Here is a 21,801-nt window from a genome sequence, read left to right on the forward strand (position 1 = left end):
TGCCCTTTGTGTACCATTTGCTCTCTATCTGTCTCCTTCTCTCTCTCTCACACACACACACACACACACACACAACCGCAGACTTTGCCTTTTGGAGCATTTGAGATAAGGCCAAAAGAGACCCGCTATGACATCCAATGAATAGGAGCAATCTAACCTTAAAGCAGTTTCACAATGTGACAATCACCATTACAATACAGATCTCACAGTAAACCTCTTGGGCTTTAAAGCTTCACTTCGACATGCATCGATCTGTGTCAGAATCTGTGTGTGTGTTTATGTGAGCTCTGGAACATTCAGCTTTGAATGATCAAAGACGTTTGTTTCATTCTGAGAAGTGTCAGCTCTCATTTCCTCACATTTCATTCAGTTTGGACCAGCGATGATCCACAGTGTCATCAATTTACCATTAGATATTCTTGTTTCTGGCTTCCGCTATAGTTCAATAAGTAACTGACCGATACGAACAAAGCATCAGCTTCAGAGGGGTTCCAAATAAAGTGTCAACACAGTTTTAAAGATACTATAATAGAATGAATTCGATTTTAAAAAAGAAAACTGTTTGATTGAGTTTAGGAAGGGTTTCACTCATAAAAAAGTAGGTTTTACTATGTGTTACCATGTTCGTGATTCCGTGGTTTTTGGTATAATATTTGCACTGCCCCGGAGTATCAAGTAAATATCATGGTATAATATGTTAATCATACAGTACCACAGTATATATCAAAGTATGATATATAACAGTTTGACATAAACAGTTAGCAAAAGTCAGTCACCAAAAACTTCAGAAGTGTCCGTTGGATGATTTTTGTCTTTTATGACTGGAATGTTCCAGAAAGCACTAGAATATTACAGAAATGTATAGAATGCTCCCATCCTTTCAAAAGCAAAAGATCTTAAAAAAAAAAAATTTTCATGCCAATTTAGTACAAAAACTTCTCTGTACTAAACCAATGTTTCATAATGATAGCAGTTCTAAAATTTACCTGACCTAAATATTTAGCAAAATATTGATGCTACGTGAAAATAAATAGTACAATAATAATTGGCACCATAGAATTACAGAAGAACCAGAAAAAAAAATTAAGTGCAACAAATATTTGTTACATTGTGTAATTATACGTGCTTGATCAAAACATGACCCAATATAATGGGAAATAAAATATAATGTAATATAATGGTTTGACATTAAATATTAATATAGGTTTAAGGTCTTTTGACTGTTGTTGTTGTGTTTTTTTCAAGACGTTGTGGATTATTATGAGAGTCCCGCTGGTGAACTGTTGAATTAAAAGTAATTCCTCTCTATAAATGTTTTACAAAAATGCAGTTTTATGTCAGAATAGTGTGGAAAAGTCCTCAGAATATGTCCTCGGAAATGTGTGTAGACTTCAATCAGATTTTCTGTCTATCCAAAAGTAATATGTACTGATTATTCCACAGATATAAAGTGGAAAACAATTATCTTTCAAAGAATTGATTCCATCAACCTCATAAACTTTCAAACCAGTGATTAGTGTATTTGAAGCTTAAGAAAGTTCATTGCAGCTGCCCAATACATTGTAAACAGGAGTATTGTGCTTAATTTACAGAAACACAGTATACTGTTTATTACTGCATTTATGTATTAGACCTTGACGACTAAGCTTTTCCAAACATCTATTCCTGCATATACTGTATATGCCAGTACTCATAAATCACAGTTTCACTCCAAAGTCTAACTGAAACCCACTGAAACATGAGCACAGCCTCAGGCAGCTGCCTATATGAGCTTCAAATCATTTTGCTTGTCTAAAACAAGAGCAATAAAATGCTGTCTGAGAGTTCTTGACTATATACAGATTTAAGTGATGAAGATGCATTTCATTGACTTACATTTCACTTACATTTAAGTCACCTTTGTGAAAAAGAGACCACATTAAGATACTTTTAAAAAGAGTGATTAAAAAGTAACTTACTAAAATATACTTTCATGTAATTTCAAGTGACACCTGTATCTTAAATATTTAAATATATTTGTAATTACATTTGTAATGAAGTTGCAATTTATTATTTTTTTATATATAAATAAAAATATATTAAACTGCAACTTCATTACAAATATAATTACAAAAAGTCAATATTATTAATTTATAAATTAATATTAATATTATAAATGTAATATTGAATAACACACTAGAGTTTTAAAAATCAAGCAGTAAAAACTGTAAAAATTAAAACTTTTAATTAAAGGCATTATTACAAAGTACACCTTTTTAAAAGGTGTGTTAGGAAACAGTCATGAAAGTGACATTTTTTAAAATTATTATTTTAAGCTTAAGTACACTATAAGTGCACATTCAATAAAGCACACTTTTTTTCACAAGGGCATTTGCTGATATCTCCATCACCTTAAAAAATTACCAGGATGTTACAGAATTTGCTACAATAAAATATTGTATTAACAATATTGTAATAAGATTATGATTCAAACAATTACTCTAAAAAAAATACTGTTTATGTAGTTCTTGATTGTGGGGTAATAGTGTATTTGAAGACATTACTGCAGTAATTAGTGTTCCATTTGACTGGGAATTTGGACCTTATTTACATTTGATTAACGTTCTCCCAGCTAGTGTAATTACAGACTAATTAGTTGCACTGTATCACATGAAGAAAATAAGCTGTTAATCATAGTTACATCATTACTTGTACTTATGTGCAAGTTTGTACTTTACAGTTCATGGGAAATGTTATTAAAATATTAATAATAAATAAAATGTAGAATAAATAATTAGGGGTGAGCTATTTGTCTGAGGGGTTGTTATAACCTGTATACATGTGGTTGAGTTATTAACTAGGCATGCAAAAATAACAGCATACAAAGTTGCCAGCATATTGCTGTGAACACTATTACAGTTAATCTGCCAATACACAAGAGATCCCTGTAATGCACAGCTAATCATTGTGATTTTATCACTCAGTGTTCAATCACAGTCTCTTGCATACTGTAAATTGTTTGTCCAACACATTTAAGATTAAGAGTTCATAAGCTGCTTATTTAATGCTGATTTTGTAGACTGGTGTAGTGTAAACCAACCTTGTTTTTTTTCTGGAACATCATGACTCACTCATCAACCCGTTCAGACTGTATCACAGTCAGTAACCAACTATGAGTTTAACTAGTCAAGTCAAGAGTTGCATCTGCTTTTGTACAGTGAGACTGTCCACCACAACTCTGTGAATAAACACTTCTACAGTACTTAGAGGAAATGAGACACATGAAAACCTGCGGTAATGAGCATTGACTGATTATTGTGATCGCACTGAGATAAAGGGGCGTGTGAGCGTTTTCGCTCTGTGAACCGATAAATTGAATCTTTCATATGGAAAACTGTGAAATGAACACACATTGCAGATGACAGGAGATTATCCATAAGTATGGAGGCTCTTTAAATGGAGAATATAATAATAACTGTCACATGAGGATGTGATTCTAGCAATATGCACTCGATACAAGGAAGTGAACAATGGAGCGGAACTATGGAGAATTGGAGCTACTATTCTAGGCCCTATCTATCTATACCCTCCCTCTCTCTATCTTTCTCATTCTCTATTCACCACAGTACTGTATGTGAGCAAAGCGTGCATGATTTTTGCTTGGAGCGAGGAGCATTCTGGAAGACTTTGAGTGTGCTCACTCGTTCGAGGATTGTATTAATCATGACCATAACATGTTAGCAACCCATAATACAATAAGAAGTCAGCAAGAATTTCCATTAGTTAAAAACAATGTTAATGTCAGAGGTGTTACCCAGTGGGCTGTTCATATGCTCTGACATCTCGCGTGATAGTGCTTGTGTGCAGTTTTTAAACTATTCTATCCTTTCTGTTCTACCCTTCCTAAACTGTTCTGTCAGTAACATAGAAAAAATATATATTATATATCAGGGCTGCCCAAACTCGGTCCTGGAGGGCCGGTGTCCTGAAGAGTTTAGCTCCAACCCCAATTAAACACACCTGAACCAGCTAGTCAAGCTCTTACTAGGCATACTAGAAACTTAAAGGCAGGTGTGTTGAGGCAAGTTGGAGCTAAACTCTGCAGGACACCGGCCCTCCAGGACCGAGTTTGGGCAGCCCTGTTATATATAATGGATGTATATAGATGTATGGATATATATGTACGGATTCCTACTGGATTTCGCCTGCAAAAATGTGTCAAGCAACAATAAATGTGCACATTAATAAATATCAGAATGAAGGAATGATGGAATCTGTGAAATATTATAGTAAAAATAATCAAACTGTTTTGTCAAATTTAATGACGAATGCAATGGGTAAACACAAGGTTTGTGGAGATTTGTTGAGGAAGTTAATGAGACGTGCTGAGAAAAACATGAATGTTCTTTTAATATTTGGAATAAAATCCAAAGGTGGGTAATGCGTCTTCTCAGATGTGTAGTCAAACGAGTGAAGCAAACAATCAAAGATGATTTCAGATTTGATATACAGAAAACGTGGAGAGGTATCAGTGCAAATGTGTGATAAACAGTAGAGAAAACTTACTTTTTTGTGTGTTTGTTTGTTTGTTTCTTTTTCCAGTGAGCAGGGAACAAGCATGGAATGGGAAATGGAAACCCTGAAGTTGAGTGATTACAGAATGCTTTGAGGATGGGAAATTGCAGTCACTCCACTCATATATTGCTATGTACTGTAGTGCTCAAAACTGGACTCGAGTTCAAGGTCTTATTCTTGTCATGGACTCTTAAGCATTTAAATTCAGTCTTGACTTGGATTTTAACAAGTTATGAATCAGACTTATTCCTGATACCAGTCAAAAAAGTCAATTAATTAAAGGGGTCCTATTATGTTTTTTCACTTTTTCAACTTTAGTTAGTCTGTAATGTTGCCAGGTGGCTATGGTAAGAGCCATGACATTTCCCGACCAGGCGCCGAGTGCTGCCAATCACAGCACACACTGGCCCAGCTAACCAATCACAGCACATTTCAGATTTCAGAAGGCGGGTTTTCATTTGATACAGGAACCATTCGAGCCAGACTGGGGAGAGAGGTGTTGTAATAATGTAAAATATGTGAAAAATAATGTGTTTTTCGAACAACCTAGTATGAGAGTCTGTTCTAGTACACCCCCAAAACAAAATCAAGACTTTGTAAAAGAGCATAATAGGACCCCTTTAATAGAGCTGAGTCGAAAATATTGATAATAAACGTGAATGAACATCAAGAAGGTATGTTGAAAGAAACAGGACAACTTACTGAAATGTATCAGCTCAATAGTCCAATTTAATAGTTTGTGCTCTGTATTTGACATCTGATTAGCAATAGGCCTATATTGGTCTCGGTAGGTTGTATGGGGTGCATGCGCAGCATATTGTTACATTGTTTGTAGGGCTCATTAGCAGTTTAATATTTATTGAGCCATGGAGATTGTGAAACATTACATTACTTTGTTATTTTTGAATTAAAAATGCAGTACTTTCTCACGAAATCTGGTTTGTTGTGTGAACAAACTGAAATTTAAGTCTTTATTATTTCATGTATGTATGTGTGTGTGTGTGTGTGTGTGTGTGTGTGTGAGAGAGAGAGAGAGAGAGAGAGAGAGAGAGAGAGAAAGTGTGAATATGTAAAATAGAGAGACAGAGAGAGTGCATGCAAATGCTGACCAAAGTTGTGGAAAAACTGTTGTTTCATTTCAGTTTTATAGAAAGTAACCCTGTTTGAAAACCCACTTCTGGTCTCGATCTCGTCTTAGACTCGACTCTCTCCTGGTCTTGACTCAGACTCGACCCTTTTTGATCTTGATCTTGACACGAATGAGCTGGCTGTCTTGTGGTTAGAGGACGCCAGGCGGTGAGTGAGACAGGACTGTACAGTATGGAGGTCACAGGTTCTCCGGGCAGACGGTGAGTGTGAGAGATTCCTGCCCTGAATTGAACCTTCCCTCAGAAACTGCTGTCTGCATTCCCAGAATTCACGTAAGGTGTCTGCTGAACCATTATGAGGACATGCAAACACATACACAAAGGGTTGAATCTAATACATGGTGTTTGACCTCCACAAGACCTCTTTTAACGGAAAGTTCCCGGTTGAAAACAAGTCAAACATTATTAACAGCATGTTGACTATCATAGAAAATGAACTAAACTTGTCCCTTTGCCTTTTTTTTGTAGCTTATACCTGTGGTTACAGTAATGCCTTAATGCTCGGGCCAGTGCTCCAGGAGGTTTAAAAGCAGAAATGTAAACCTAATATTTTTGTTAAAGCACTCACATTAATTATTCAGCAAAAAAAGCTGTTTATGATTTAAGCTGTACATTTGCCTAAAATCATCCTTTTTTGTAGTGGGAATACTATTCTATGTGGATGAACTTCTGGTTATGAGTTACTGACTCCTGTTAATGTAAACAGCCTCTTTCTTGTTTCCTATTTCTGGTGAGTATATAATACAAATGATCGGCATTATGTGGTCGATTCACACTATTCACACACCCTCATGACAACATGTATAATGTTTAAGTGTTGAAACAATGCTTATTTTAATGTTAATTGCCTGACCCGCTGACCCCATACATTGATTGTTTTTTGTTTTACCATAAACACAATTTTTCCTTTTTTAAAAAGATTTTTATATAGTAAACAAAACACCCTAAAAATCTGTTGTAGGGTCTGTCCACAGAGCTGGAAGAATATCTGCAGCAACTTTCCAGAATGGCGGGATCAACCCTGCCTGGATTTGAACCTAGATCATTAACTATTTGGCTTCCACTCCCCTATCAAATTCCAAACTTCTGTATTGTCCCCTAAAACTACAAGCTGCTTCCAATTAAGCCACTTCTGATATAGGAAAGTTTTCTTCCACATAAACTCTATTCCATGTTGTAATGTAATGGACACACTGCATTACAAATCAAACAGAGGCCTTTTCTAATGGCAAGGATTTTTCAGCTTTTGTTTCTCACAGTCCACCTATGCTCACACTCATAACCCTCCCGGCACTATGGTGATGTAGAACGGTGTGGCAGCTGCCACCCCCAGCCCCCCTTAGCTGATTGCGAACAACTCATGCGTTCACAGCTTCACAGCATCCCAGTCATAGCCTATGGGCCTCTCGCCATCTGGGGCTGCGCAAGAGCCACGCCACGGCAGCCATGATTTAACACGCAGGATAAACAGATATTTCATAATTCACACGCTGTGATGGGTGAATGGAGATAGATTTCAGCCGGGTGACGGGGCCTTTGGGACAGGGGAAATTGGACAGTCAGGCATGCATACTTTTATTTTTTCATTTTCATTTTCATTTTTTTTTTAAGTTTCTGTATTGTTTGCATAAAGGATGTGGTTATTCTTTGTGTGGTTTCTATATAACACCTACTGTAGCAGGTTCACAGAAATGATACACTTTGGACTTCAAATCTGATAAGTGATCTGCATATATATTTTATGGTCATCAGCCATTTCACAGCATAATCTGTCATGCAAACACATTGCACTCATGATGTATCCATATTCCAGGATGATAAAGTTAAACTGCATGCTGTTAAGTGAAATTCAAGACTCTTGTAAACCCAAGGATGGTGATACATGCCTTCGATGGCCTCACAAATCAGCAGACCTAAACCTCATTAATCCTTTAGGGTAAAATCTAAAGTGCAGAGTATGTGTTTTCACTGATGTTTTAATATCACTGCATATAGTTTAGGTCTTATATCCCAAGAAGCCCGAGCCGGATTAACCATATGTATACTGAAAATGCTTTCAAAAAGTGGGAGATGCAGCACAATGGTTTGGGAAAGACTGAACTAAAATAGTTCTGAAGATAAAATGTACACCGTCTACTTAATAATCCCTTGATATTAATGTGTTGTTTTCCATCTATTTTGTCCACTTTATTCATTGCCTACATACTTATGTGACTGATATGCATAAACTGTCAAGAGCAACAGCTATTAAGCCAATATGTGATCTTATTAATGTTTCATGTTGATTTTTTCATGCTCAGGGACTCCTGCTTTGATGAGACACCAACATATGTATTCGTCTGGCATATAAAAAGAGCGAGATAAAATGAAAAAGGAAAATGTGTCACAGTGTCTTCAAAAAGACTTTCTAGAGAAAATAAACTTTTCACCTGGAGCTGGATTCACAAAACTATCTTAAGGAAAAAGAATCTTCTAAACGGCATCTTCTTTATATTGTCTAACAAAAAAAGAGTTAGAATATTTTGTATTGCTCTTAAGGACAACCTCCAATTTAGCCTTTATCCTATTTGTCCAGTCTCCAAAGGTAAGATGTTATATGAATTTATTGGGTTGCTTCCAAAAAATTATTGCAATTAAGTATTACAACATAAAAACAGCTACATATAATGATTTGTCATGATTATGCATGACGTGACTTGCTGAATTCAAAATTCAGTAAGAACTCCACTTTTTATTTTTTAAGTTAAATTATTATCTAGTGAGTTAAAGCCGTTTTGTTCTCTGATATTAGAAAAAAAAATCTGTAGTTGGTAAAGGTTTGCTTAAATTAAAGGGTTTAGTGGTTTAGTTAAGTGGTGTACTCAAGCAGGTCAGAATATTGTTAATTGTTAAGTTAGTTGGACTTCCCATAGCACTTTGATGTAAAAAAAACAAACAAACAAAAAAATCAGTAGTCTATTGATGTTAACAGTTGATGATGAAAAATAATAAAATATATGGGCTACTTTTGGACAGGTTAGCCACAAGATAAAGTATATAATTAACCCTCATCCATCCCTCCCGAACCTATAACAAAAGTGTCCCTCGCGGGTCAAAATGACCCGAAGGCCAACAATTACACTAATTTTATTTTTGGTCCAGAAAGCTTATATTGGAACATTTTTATTTTATTTTTTTTTTCTAATTTTTTATGTAGGTTTTTCTATTCTTTTTTGGTGATTTTTATCATATTTACCTTCCAATTAAGCCACTTCTGATATAGGAAAGTTTTCTTCCACATAAACTCTATTCCATGTTGTAATGTAATGGACACACTGCATTACAAATCAAACAGAGGCCTTTTCTAATGGCAAGGATTTTTCAGCTTTTGTTTCTCACAGTCCACCTATGCTCACACTCATAACCCTCCCGGCACTATGGTGATGTAGAACGGTGTGGCAGCTGCCACCCCCAGCCCCCCTTAGCTGATTGCGAACAACTCATGCGTTCACAGCTTCACAGCATCCCAGTCATAGCCTATGGGCCTCTCGCCATCTGGGGCTGCGCAAGAGCCACGCCACGGCAGCCATGATTTAACACGCAGGATAAACAGATATTTCATAATTCACACGCTGTGATGGGTGAATGGAGATAGATTTCAGCCGGGTGACGGGGCCTTTGGGACAGGGGAAATTGGACAGTCAGGCATGCATACTTTTATTTTTTCATTTTCATTTTCATTTTTTTTTTAAGTTTCTGTATTGTTTGCATAAAGGATGTGGTTATTCTTTGTGTGGTTTCTATATAACACCTACTGTAGCAGGTTCACAGAAATGATACACTTTGGACTTCAAATCTGATAAGTGATCTGCATATATATTTTATGGTCATCAGCCATTTCACAGCATAATCTGTCATGCAAACACATTGCACTCATGATGTATCCATATTCCAGGATGATAAAGTTAAACTGCATGCTGTTAAGTGAAATTCAAGACTCTTGTAAACCCAAGGATGGTGATACATGCCTTCGATGGCCTCACAAATCAGCAGACCTAAACCTCATTAATCCTTTAGGGTAAAATCTAAAGTGCAGAGTATGTGTTTTCACTGATGTTTTAATATCACTGCATATAGTTTAGGTCTTATATCCCAAGAAGCCCGAGCCGGATTAACCATATGTATACTGAAAATGCTTTCAAAAAGTGGGAGATGCAGCACAATGGTTTGGGAAAGACTGAACTAAAATAGTTCTGAAGATAAAATGTACACCGTCTACTTAATAATCCCTTGATATTAATGTGTTGTTTTCCATCTATTTTGTCCACTTTATTCATTGCCTACATACTTATGTGACTGATATGCATAAACTGTCAAGAGCAACAGCTATTAAGCCAATATGTGATCTTATTAATGTTTCATGTTGATTTTTTCATGCTCAGGGACTCCTGCTTTGATGAGACACCAACATATGTATTCGTCTGGCATATAAAAAGAGCGAGATAAAATGAAAAAGGAAAATGTGTCACAGTGTCTTCAAAAAGACTTTCTAGAGAAAATAAACTTTTCACCTGGAGCTGGATTCACAAAACTATCTTAAGGAAAAAGAATCTTCTAAACGGCATCTTCTTTATATTGTCTAACAAAAAAAGAGTTAGAATATTTTGTATTGCTCTTAAGGACAACCTCCAATTTAGCCTTTATCCTATTTGTCCAGTCTCCAAAGGTAAGATGTTATATGAATTTATTGGGTTGCTTCCAAAAAATTATTGCAATTAAGTATTACAACATAAAAACAGCTACATATAATGATTTGTCATGATTATGCATGACGTGACTTGCTGAATTCAAAATTCAGTAAGAACTCCACTTTTTATTTTTTAAGTTAAATTATTATCTAGTGAGTTAAAGCCGTTTTGTTCTCTGATATTAGAAAAAAAAATCTGTAGTTGGTAAAGGTTTGCTTAAATTAAAGGGTTTAGTGGTTTAGTTAAGTGGTGTACTCAAGCAGGTCAGAATATTGTTAATTGTTAAGTTAGTTGGACTTCCCATAGCACTTTGATGTAAAAAAAACAAACAAACAAAAAAATCAGTAGTCTATTGATGTTAACAGTTGATGATGAAAAATAATAAAATATATGGGCTACTTTTGGACAGGTTAGCCACAAGATAAAGTATATAATTAACCCTCATCCATCCCTCCCGAACCTATAACAAAAGTGTCCCTCGCGGGTCAAAATGACCCGAAGGCCAACAATTACACTAATTTTATTTTTGGTGCCAGATTACTCAAATCTAACTGTGTTAAGTAAAAAAAAATTGAAAAATGACAGTCATATCCCAGCAGAAACATGAAAAACATTACAATGTGTTCTATTTATTTTTTTTTTCTAATTTTTTATGTAGGTTTTTCTATTCTTTTTTGGTGATTTTTATCATATTTACCTTTTATTCTGGATATTTTTGTTTGGGTATAAATCTTTACTGGATTATTTCAGATTTTGTATATATATAAAAAAAAATCAAATGTAATGAAAAATGCAGTTTTCTCGTAAATTCCATTCATTCCTATGCGGGTCAAAATGTTAAGAAAACATAAGCAAATAAGCCGTTTTTGTACATTATTTCACAAAAAAGAAAAGAAAAAAGAAAGACAATTTCAGTCCTGTTTCATCAAAAACCAACAGATGGCCTTGGAATTGAGTCACTGAGTGTCGCTGATGCCATCTGGTGGAGAAAAATTACATAAAAGTGCATTTTATGGTTACAGCCACTACAGGGGCCTATAGAACCCTATGGAGATTTTTAACTGAGCAAAACAAGTGAAACATGAGAAATTAGATAATCTTAAAGCTTCAGTTTGGTTGTTTATGGATTAAAATATATATTGAAACATTACAAAATAATAAAAAACATTTAAAAAAAAACAATTCTAACTGAATTATAACCTAAACATATGCATAATCATAAAACTTCATAAATATGAAATAAATATATAATATATATTTAAAAATATAAATATGATATAAACTCATTGGTCTCCGCCAGATTACTCAAATCTAACTGTGTTAAGTAATTTTTGAAAAAACTTTTTGGGTCAAAATTACCCCGAGGGACGGACTTTTTTGAACCTATCTTTTAACCATCTGCAATGGAAAGATTCTATGGATGAAGCCATAGATGCAAATAACAAACTTTTATTTTTAAGAGTGCAGGTCTCCTAGCAGAATAACCTCAAGTGTAGTTCAGCACATTAGATCCATTGTTTTATAATTATAACAAACTCATTTATGATTTGATATTTTATTGCAGAATGCACATATATAATGCATCACTATGTTTATATTTAGAGGTATCGCCTGTAAACAAGAAATGCAAATTATGTAATCAACCAGCTTTGTCTGTGTGGAGACTGTGGATTTTACCCTCAAAGGCCATTTGTTTGACCCAGGACAGTCCTTGGATATGCAAGAATGGCTGTAAATAATGTACATCTGTACCTATAGATGCTATAATGGAAGAATTTGAAACAGACTGGTAGTAAGAGTGAATATTGTTCATTCAGGGATTTTATGAAGTCATTTTAAAACAATTTTGCCTGTTCTTCACAGGAGTACAACCTGAATCCTCATATCAATTCAAGGCTTTTCACACTTTTTAATTTGATCTTGATGGCGAACCATAGAACAATGACCTTCATCACACTCCATAAACAGTCTTATTAATCAAACTGAAATCAGTGGATGCAGTAGTAAAGGATGGATGCAGCTGCAAATCACCACTGAAAACACTGGGAAGTGGAATATGCATGGTGCGATGCAAACCAGCATCATGAAAGGAAGACCGCATGAAAGAGAAGCAGATGCAGACACTCACCACGTCTATGATCTGAAGCAGTGTGAGTCCCAGCTCCACCACTATAGGTGCAGAATCATTGAGCACGGGCCTTTCCAGTCTGTTATAGCTCTCCATCAACTCCTTATACAACTTCCGCTGATATTCCCCCTGTAACGAGTCTATTGAATGAAAGAAAGAAAGAGATTAAAATGTCATCATTATTTACTGACTCTCATGTAGTTCCAAATCCGTATGACTTTCTTTTATGGAGCACAAAAGACATTTTGAGGAATGTACTGATCACTCTTCCCATGCAGTTATAATTACAACTTAAAAAATGAAGAACCATTAAAGTATAATAAAATGATTTGTGCGTTCATGAGAGTTCATGAGTAGCGATGTTGTATTTATGAATGAATTCCTTTTAGTTGGATCTTTTCAAAGAGTCATTTGAACAGTTGTTCATGACAAGTGTTTAATTGCTCAACGGAAGGCAAAAATATCAGTGAATAACAACATAAACTTTGGACTGTTCTTCACACAAAGCTATCATGTGGCTCCTAAAAACATCTATAGCACATATACAAAGTCCTGTGGACCACATTCATGATTCTTTTATGGTCCTTTTCCGAGGCTTGACGATAATTGCATGGACATTATAATTCTCCCTTTGTGTGTCATAATGGTTTGGAACGAGTATAAATAATGACAGAATATTGCTAACTATCCCAACAAGACAGAATTCACGGACAGATGGTTCTGGGTTAAATTATTAATCAATCGTTAGATGGATTTGATTTCCACATGCTCTGATAGGCGACTCAGTAACTGAGACTAATACCATGAGAGACTTTGCTGTTGTCCTGTAGATAAAAACACATAGAGGAGACATTCTGAGAGAAAAAAGAATGCGTAAACCTGTAGCGTATGAGCAGTATAAAATATTCATAACTGACACACTCCTTCCAAAGATGGACTAAAGCGCCCTGATGGGATTTGCTCAAATGTAAAAACACGATGAGATGGAGAGATGAAACGGAAAATTTCAACAAACTAATGAATGACATAATATTAGCAGTCCAGGATAATTCAGTGTGGATAATTGAATTTTCTTGGAACATCTGTGATGATGTCTATGTTTAGATTCAGTATGGTTATACTGTTATATAAGCAGAATTTCCGTCATAAATCAAAGGAACCCATTCACATTCTAAGCGAGAGGCATCATTCACACACTCCTGACTCATAATGCACATGAGGAAATTAAGAGCAGCGTATGTTCTGTGTATCTGCGCGTGAGCTTGAAGCTATGATGGAGAGAAAGAGAGACAGAGCAAACCATATGCAGCTCACATAAAATCTGTTCAACATGAATCAAGTTTTGAATGAATGCACTGATGCAAACTATCAGCATTCTGATGTAAGATATGCATCATGTGAGCTTGAAGCTATGATGGAGAGAGAGAGAGACAGAGCAAACCATATGCAGCTCACATAAAATCTGTTCAACATGAGTTTTGAATGAATGCACTGATGCAAACTATCAGCATTCTGATGTAAGATATGCATCATATCAATGTCAAACCTGCCAACCAACAAATATGCGCTGATTTTAATCTCTGGGTACACATAAATCATCACTGGTGTTTTTGAAACAACAGTTCAATAGAAAAATGTAAACTTTGATGTTCAAATATTTGTTTAAGAATCAATCTGTCAAATGATTTAAGAAGATGCAATGTTTAGAGCTGGCTCTTGCCAATTAGAAGCCCTTAGTTGTTAGTTTTTATTGTAGCATATTTTTTGTTGTTGTTGCAGCAAGTTTTTTTTTTTTTACTTTCCTCTATAAATGCTTGTTACATTTGGCCTTAATTAAATGTATTATTTTTGTTAATTCAAAGTAATGTCAATTTGTCAGTTCATGTTTACTTTCACTAAAAAAAACACACACATTGAATTAAACAAAGTTAAAAAATGAAACAAATGAAATAAATAGTACAGTATTTTCTTGTAAAACATACACCAATTGTCTTTGCTAAATTTACAACTTCGAAAAAAAATTTTTTTTTACTGTGTTTTAAAGGACTGAGTTTATTGCTGGCTACATCATCCCAATGATCTTGGACTTTATACTGAAAATGAACTAATAGAATGACTTCAAATAAAATTTTAAAATATGCTAGAATAATAGAATAATATAAAATTATTAAATTAATCTATGAACTAAAAAACCTCACAGGACTTGCTGGAACAAAGGTCAGAATGTCAGTAATGACTTCTAATCTTCAAGGAACGTGCTTTTTAATAAACCAAGTAAAGTTGCAATTATCAATGGAAACATTTTAGCAGCGCTAACTGGCTTTTTGCACTTCTGTGGTCCATACAGACAGATAAAGCAGCCAAACCTTAAATGGGCAGATAACACAAGAAGCTGCACTAAGAGCTGATGTGTGCTTCAATAAGAGCACACATTGCCCTTCCTTTTAATTACCACTGAACCATATACCATTAAACATTATTTCTTGATTCAGCATGGTGTTCTTTTCTCCTAGCATTTCTAATGGCTGATACTTGCAGAAACAATTTCGCAGAAGTCATAACCACACCTCTGCCGCGCACTGGCGTTTTATTGAAATCCTTTCCATTAAAGGAAATGTCAGGCATGCATGTCAATGCATGGGCGTTTGTTAAAGAAAGAGACTTCAATCTCCTGCTCCTGCAGGAACAGTGATAGCTGCTGGATACAGGATAAGCAGAGCAGCAGGATACAGGCTGGGCTTGTAAACACCCAGGGTAAAAATCCTATTGGAAAGTTGCTTTGAAAGTTTACTTTCTAAAAGACAAAAGACAATTTTTGGCAATAGTGTCACTCACACATAAACACACCAAACACAGCGTGGAGCACCGACAATAGAGGGGCAACAGAGGATTTAACACTATGACACTACAGGATTACAGCCCATGACGAGAATGACTGACACTCTTAACGAGGTCCCTACTGCGAGGAAATGACAGATTCCATCAAAGGCAACACATTAATTTCTCTTTTGTTCTCTTACATAATCAGAGCAATCTGGGACATTTTTTGCAGTTCTTTCTGCAATATACTATGATGTCACCCGACTCTTTAGACTGACAAATAGAAAATAGAATATTTATTTACCATTTAAAAGACAAAAACATACATATCATGCTCGAATTTGATATTTTACCACTTTTAGTGTGCATTGTAATTTTATGAAATATATAAAAAATTAAGAAAAACTTTGCGTGTTTCTCCTTGTGGAAAAGAAGTACACTAACTTATTACGAAAAGAATATTTAGAATTTAAAGAATTAAAAGAATATGCTTAAAATGCAAATTGAATATAATGTTTTTGGACACTTAATTACATGTTAATTGCAATCAAATGAAAATTAAACATTAAATGAAAATTAAAAATTATAATTTAAATTTATTAAAAGCAATTAAGTGAACGGTAGAGTGCTTTCTGACCCACTTAAGTACATCTTTATATGTAATTTCATAACTACTTGTATTGTCTTTGAAATATTGTTAAGTGTACTGCTGAATATACTGACAAGCATTATGGTAAACTATTTTTTTTTCTATTGAAACTGTATTTAAATATATTTGTATTACGATATTTTAAATGTAATACTGACTGACATAAAGCACTGCACACGTGCTTTAGTATATTAGTCAGGACATCAAAATAAGTGGGTACTTCTAGCATGACAACAAATTATTAAAACTATTATTTAAAATGTACTTTAAAATAAAACTTTTAATTTCAGTGTGTTAAGGAACATAGTAACCTTACGAAGTTTAAGTACACTTCATGGCCTTTTATTTCAGTAATATTACATGTACACAGCAAAAAATAAATTCTTACCTAGTATTTTTGTCTTGTATCTAGATTTAAGAATATTTAGATATTTGTAATGGAAAACACTTACTTGAGAAGCAAAATAACTTAAGACAGTAAGTCTGGTTTTCTGAAAAAAGTATAAATTTAGTTCACACACTTAAGTACCTTACGAAGTTTAAGTACACTTCATGGCCTTTTATTTCAGTAATATTACATGTACACAGCAAAAAATAAATTCTTACCTAGTATTTTTGTCTTGTATCTAGATTTAAGAATATTTAGATATTTGTAATGGAAAACACTTACTTGAGAAGCAAAATAACTTAAGACATTAAGTCTGGTTTTCTGAAAAAAGTATAAATTTAGTTCAAAATTTGAAAAAAAAAGTGCCAATGGGGCAAGAAAAATAATCTTGTTTTGCCCTTGAATTACGATTATTTTTCTTACCCTACTGGCAGATATTTTCTTGTTTTAAACTAAACCTGAAATTTTTTTTTTTCTTCAGAAAACAAGACATAATTGTAACGTGCTGTTAAGGATAAGCACACGGCTGTGTAAAGACACGAAACGATCTGTCTACCGCCACCTATCTCTCAAATGGACCATTGACACTCTATCTACAATCTCAATTAGGAGTGTCAATGGTCCATTTGAGAGATAGGTGGCAGTAATGCACTTATAAGTCTGCGATCCACCGTAAAGCAAGAAGAAGACGAAGACGCGTCACGTGCCGGCTGTCGAGGACGCGCTCAGGACAGTTCGGACATTGCAGTGCATCAGAGGTAAAAAACGATATAAATACTGTTCAGTTTCTTGCACAGACCGATCGTTTCGTGTCTTTACACATCAATATATGGTCACGAGACGCAGGGTTTAATTTGGTTTTGTTTGTGTATGTTTTTTTGACTCTCAAAGCCGTGATTCCCATTCACTTCCATTATATAACTGACAGACTGCAACGGTTTGAGTTAAAAATCTTCGTTTGTGTTCTACTGAAGAAACAAAGTCACCTACATCTTGGATGGCCTGGGGGTAAGCAGATAAACATCAAATCATTTCATTTTTTTGGGTGAACTATCCCTTAAAGGTTTATAAATTTATATGTGAAAACAAGACAAAAATACCAAGTTAAAAATCTTTTTTTGCAGTATAAGATCTGAGATGAACAATCTGCACAGATGGATCACTGGTAATCACCACTAGTTTTATGCCAGTCAAAAATGCTGTTCGCCTTGATGTAACTTTGTGTAATATACGTTTTGTGAACACAACACTCTGAAATTGATCTCTGTAGAGAATGAATTTAAATCATATTCCTGAAAATAGGTTTTTTATTAACACTACAATGGAGAACCAAAGGCAGATTCTGGTGAAACCTAATAAATAAATTGGACTACTTGTTCTACTATATGCACTTAATTGGTCAGAAAGAATATGAAAGAAATGCTGATGTAGATTGCTGATCCACATGAGAAGTGAGATTTGTCTGATTTGCCTGCTCTTTTTTCCACTCCTCCCCAGACTGCAGCCGTCTACTCTCATTTACACTGAAGGCGAGGCATCTGGCATCTCAAATGAGTCTAGTGTTAACATAGACTTGCTTGTGAAATGTACACATCAGAGCTTAGGCGTTCCAGAATACCCTAATTCATCCCAATGGAATAAGTGTTTGGGCTTCAGGCCCATCTCAGCCTGAGGGCTGATGCAGTAGCTGGTGAATGTGATTCAAATGCACATTTCAGGTATAGAAAAGACTGTCTAATGATGGAGACCAAGAAAGACATACTGTGACCAACTCTATCCTTGTCACCTCTACGGCACATAAAAGCCTTTAAGTCATGTTCATTAAATTTCATTACTTATTTAAAGCCTTTTTCCCATTGGTCATTACTATGTATGTGCCGTCATTGATTAACCCTCTATTGCCCTGGGGTAACTAACCCATTTTCTCAGCTTCACAATCACATGATGTTTAAAAAAAAAATAAGGCTATAAAATTGTCACACTTCATCCTGGTGGACATTAAAAAAAACTTTTCTGGCAATGCAAACTCTATAAAAATGCCACATTTTAATTTTTTTTTTCACCCATCCAATCTATCTGTCAATCCGTCCGTCTGTCTGTCTATCTATCATCTATCTATCTATCAATTTCCATTAAAAATCCAATAAATAAGCCAGTCTATTAGTTTCTGTCATGTAGTTTTGAGTATTCTGACATCAACACAAATTTAATTTTAACATTGCTGCCATAATCTGTGTGGTGGAAGGTCAATAAATCTGCAAGAAAATAATTAGAAACATTTAAACCATACACAGAAATAAACACAAATCACTAAGGAAGTGAGTAAATAAAAAACAACAGCTGAGGTGTAAAGTCAAAGCTGAGTAAACAGAAGCTGTGAAACACAACGTAGGACAGAGTGATATTACATATTTAAACAGACTGGAACAAGCATATGTCCCTTCAGCCTGCCTGGGAAACAAGCCCTCGCTCAACTGTTCCTCACATTTGAGTGCTAGCATACGGCGCTAAACCACAAACAACAATTCAGGAGACTCCAGAGGGCGACGGGTGAGTATGAGATCAGCAAGCTCACAGAGAGGCTGAACCTGACAGTGATGGTGCGCTGGGTGATTTACTGAACTTCATGCAAATGCTGAAACATAATAGCAAAAAGAGCTCAATGGAAGCTTTGTAACAGCGAGGCTGCTAAAAAGAGAAAGCTGGACATAATGTGAAAAGAGAAAAAGAGAACTGAGGATAGAGAGGGAGAATGTGTTTTGTGAATTGCAGTGTCTCAACTGGTTTTGCTTTAAGATTTTACATTGGAAGTGGTGACTGAATTGTTTATTGTACAAAACTAAACAAAAATGTCCTTAAAAGTCAAACTTTGAAATGTATTATTATTAAAACAACAATTTATCAGTATTATTAAAACAACAGCAACAACAATATATTTAATAATAATAATAATAATTTGTTTTTCCTTTTTTCAAGGGAACCTGTATTTAATGCATTGATTTTTTATTTTGTTTTACTTTGCAAAGGTTTGTTAATGGTTTTTGAGTGTGAGGGGATGTAAAGTAAATTTTACATATTTAAATGTTTAACTCTCAGGTGACAAATCAATTTGTGCCAAAATACTGTAGCATTTTATTGGACTTTGGAAAGCCTTTGGGAAGTGTTTTCTCCTTCTTTCAATAAGTCTATTCATTTTGCTATACTGACTATGCATGATTAGATGATTATTTCCATTTTATCATTTGCATTTACAAAATATTATATACTGTTTGACCAATTTTTGGGTCTTTACCCACCAGTCGAGAAAAATGCATATACTGTAAGTCTGAACAAGAAAAAAAAGAGATAATTTAAGAGAGAAACAAAGAAATATTGAAAAAGACAGACTTTGTTTTTCTTTTTCAATTTCTCAAGCTCTTCTTTCTCTGAAAAAGGATCAGACGCAGATGTTATTTGCGTGTGTGTGTGTGTGTGTGTGTGTGTGTGTGTGCGCGCGCGTGTGTGTACAGATACGTGGGATTACACAAGATTTGTATTTCAAAAAAGGGAACCAGTTCTAAGGAACATTAATTTGCCCGTTTGGGTTAATGTCAGATGCTCTTGCATCTGAATCAAGCAAATCATTGCATCATTGTTCCAATACATAGTGGAAAAGCTTCCAGATGCGTAGAAGCAAAGGGACGGATTAATGCTTTTTTGCTGTGATTTTGAAAGTAAATTTTGGTACAGTCAGTGAGGTACGTTACTAATGTGATGATGAGGTCTGGTTCACTGTTCTATAGGGTTCAGGTCTGGATTGTGTGCAAGCCAGTAATTTCCAGTACATGTTACTGATACAAAACATATGACTGCCATCTCTCATGCTGACCATTTTCTCTCAGCCAAATAGTGTAAGCTGCTGGTCTATGGGATTTTAAGGTCATGGTATAAATTCTAACCCTCCATCATAGCCAGGAGTGTGCTGTGAATATTGTCAGAATGTAGGATAAAATGACATTTCTGCCAATATAAGGAAAATGCCTATGCTGTTTTGGTGTCAAGACATCAGACAACAGTGGTCCAGGAATCCAGGGTGCCTTCTGTGCAACTGTGTGCTACTGTACCTTTTAAAGAAATCTGCAAACCCAGCCTTACAATATTACCATAATTGGCACAGAGCTGATCAAAGTCATAAATTGAAGTAATTTAGCTGAAATACTAAGGACAATGGGTGAGCATGACCTCTGTAAATAGTTTTAAGGGAATCCCAGACCTTAAATGGCAAGAAGTGAAAGCCACACACACTGAATGTCCAGACAAAACAAAAAAAAAATCAAGGAGCTTTAATCATGCTCTAGCCGTAAGGGAAATTAAAGGGCACCAAGAGACCACCTTCATGTATCAGTAACGGAATGTGTTATATATCCAAAAAGTCACAAACCAAGTTCTCTGTTTGACAGGTTATTATTCAGAGCAGTCCCAGTTCCAATGCTAATGTATAAGAGTGGTGGATTATACAAATGTGGTTCCATTCCTCAAACTTGATTGGCTGAGTCCTGATTTAATACAGTCCAACAGCATGGGGCATTTCACTGTTTGCATCAGTCTGCATGTCTGTGTTTACACACAAAGGTTGATGCTTTGGTTACTTTTGGAACTATTTTCTGTCAGCTAAGAGATATACGAACTAACTCGCCAATTTTTAGAGTTAATCAATATTAAATGTCATTCAGGCATAACATCACTCGGGTATAACAGATTTATTGCGCGAGGCGTTAATTGAAAGTATCGAAAAGAAGTCGAGCGTACCGACATGCACTTGATGCGCGCGCATACCCATACACTCCTGCAATGAGTTAACCCATAGTACCCTAAAATTATAGGTCATAAAGCATTTATTTCGTCCCGACTCACGAAGGATTTTGTGCGGTATTTTTGTCAGTGCTCATGCGCCAGTGCGATCGTGCCAGATGTTATGGGGTATTAAGAGGTCGAGGTGCTGCGAGGCAAATCGCACACAGACACTCTTTACAAGCTGTACACAAAGATAAACACACTTGCTCATATTAGAGTTATACACTGAAATGACCAATCCTCGCCTTAATTTATAACTCACCATTTTGTCTTACTTTACACTTTACAACAACACCGAAGTAAAAGAAACTCATTTAGGTATGATGCACCTCCACGGAGTTCACCTTTTCGATTACAAATCTACGTAAATTTTATGTTTGGCAAATTACTTAAGCAAAAAAAAAAAAAAAAAAAAAACCACACATCAAATACCTAGGTGAAGCCCCGCCCACTATCCCCGCCCCCTACTGTCCTTTTTTTGGAAAACTAAAATATGGTCGCCCTATTATAAATATACTTAATTATTATGAAAATACCAGAGATGGCTTAAATAA

The 21,801-nt window shown here is 35.2% G+C and overlaps 1 protein-coding gene across 1 annotated transcript in view; it reads right to left on the reverse strand.

The window, feature by feature from the left end:
- The window catches only part of LOC107750467 (neuronal acetylcholine receptor subunit alpha-7-like), a 35,201-nt gene extending 20,019 nt beyond the window's left edge, over positions 1-15,182 (reverse strand). The window contains exons 1-2 of the mRNA XM_016565835.1: positions 15,125-15,182; positions 12,558-12,697 (exon numbers count right to left, since the gene is read on the reverse strand). Coding sequence (XP_016421321.1) covers positions 12,558-12,697; positions 15,125-15,182 — 198 coding nt within the window. The remainder of the gene's footprint in view (positions 1-12,557; positions 12,698-15,124) is intronic.
- Between the last annotated feature and the right edge of the window lie 6,619 nt (positions 15,183-21,801).

This window comes from Sinocyclocheilus rhinocerous, unplaced genomic scaffold, assembly GCF_001515625.1.
Source record: "Sinocyclocheilus rhinocerous isolate Xijiao unplaced genomic scaffold, SAMN03320098_v1.1 scaffold1, whole genome shotgun sequence".
NCBI classification, from domain to species: Eukaryota; Metazoa; Chordata; class Actinopteri; order Cypriniformes; family Cyprinidae; genus Sinocyclocheilus; species Sinocyclocheilus rhinocerous.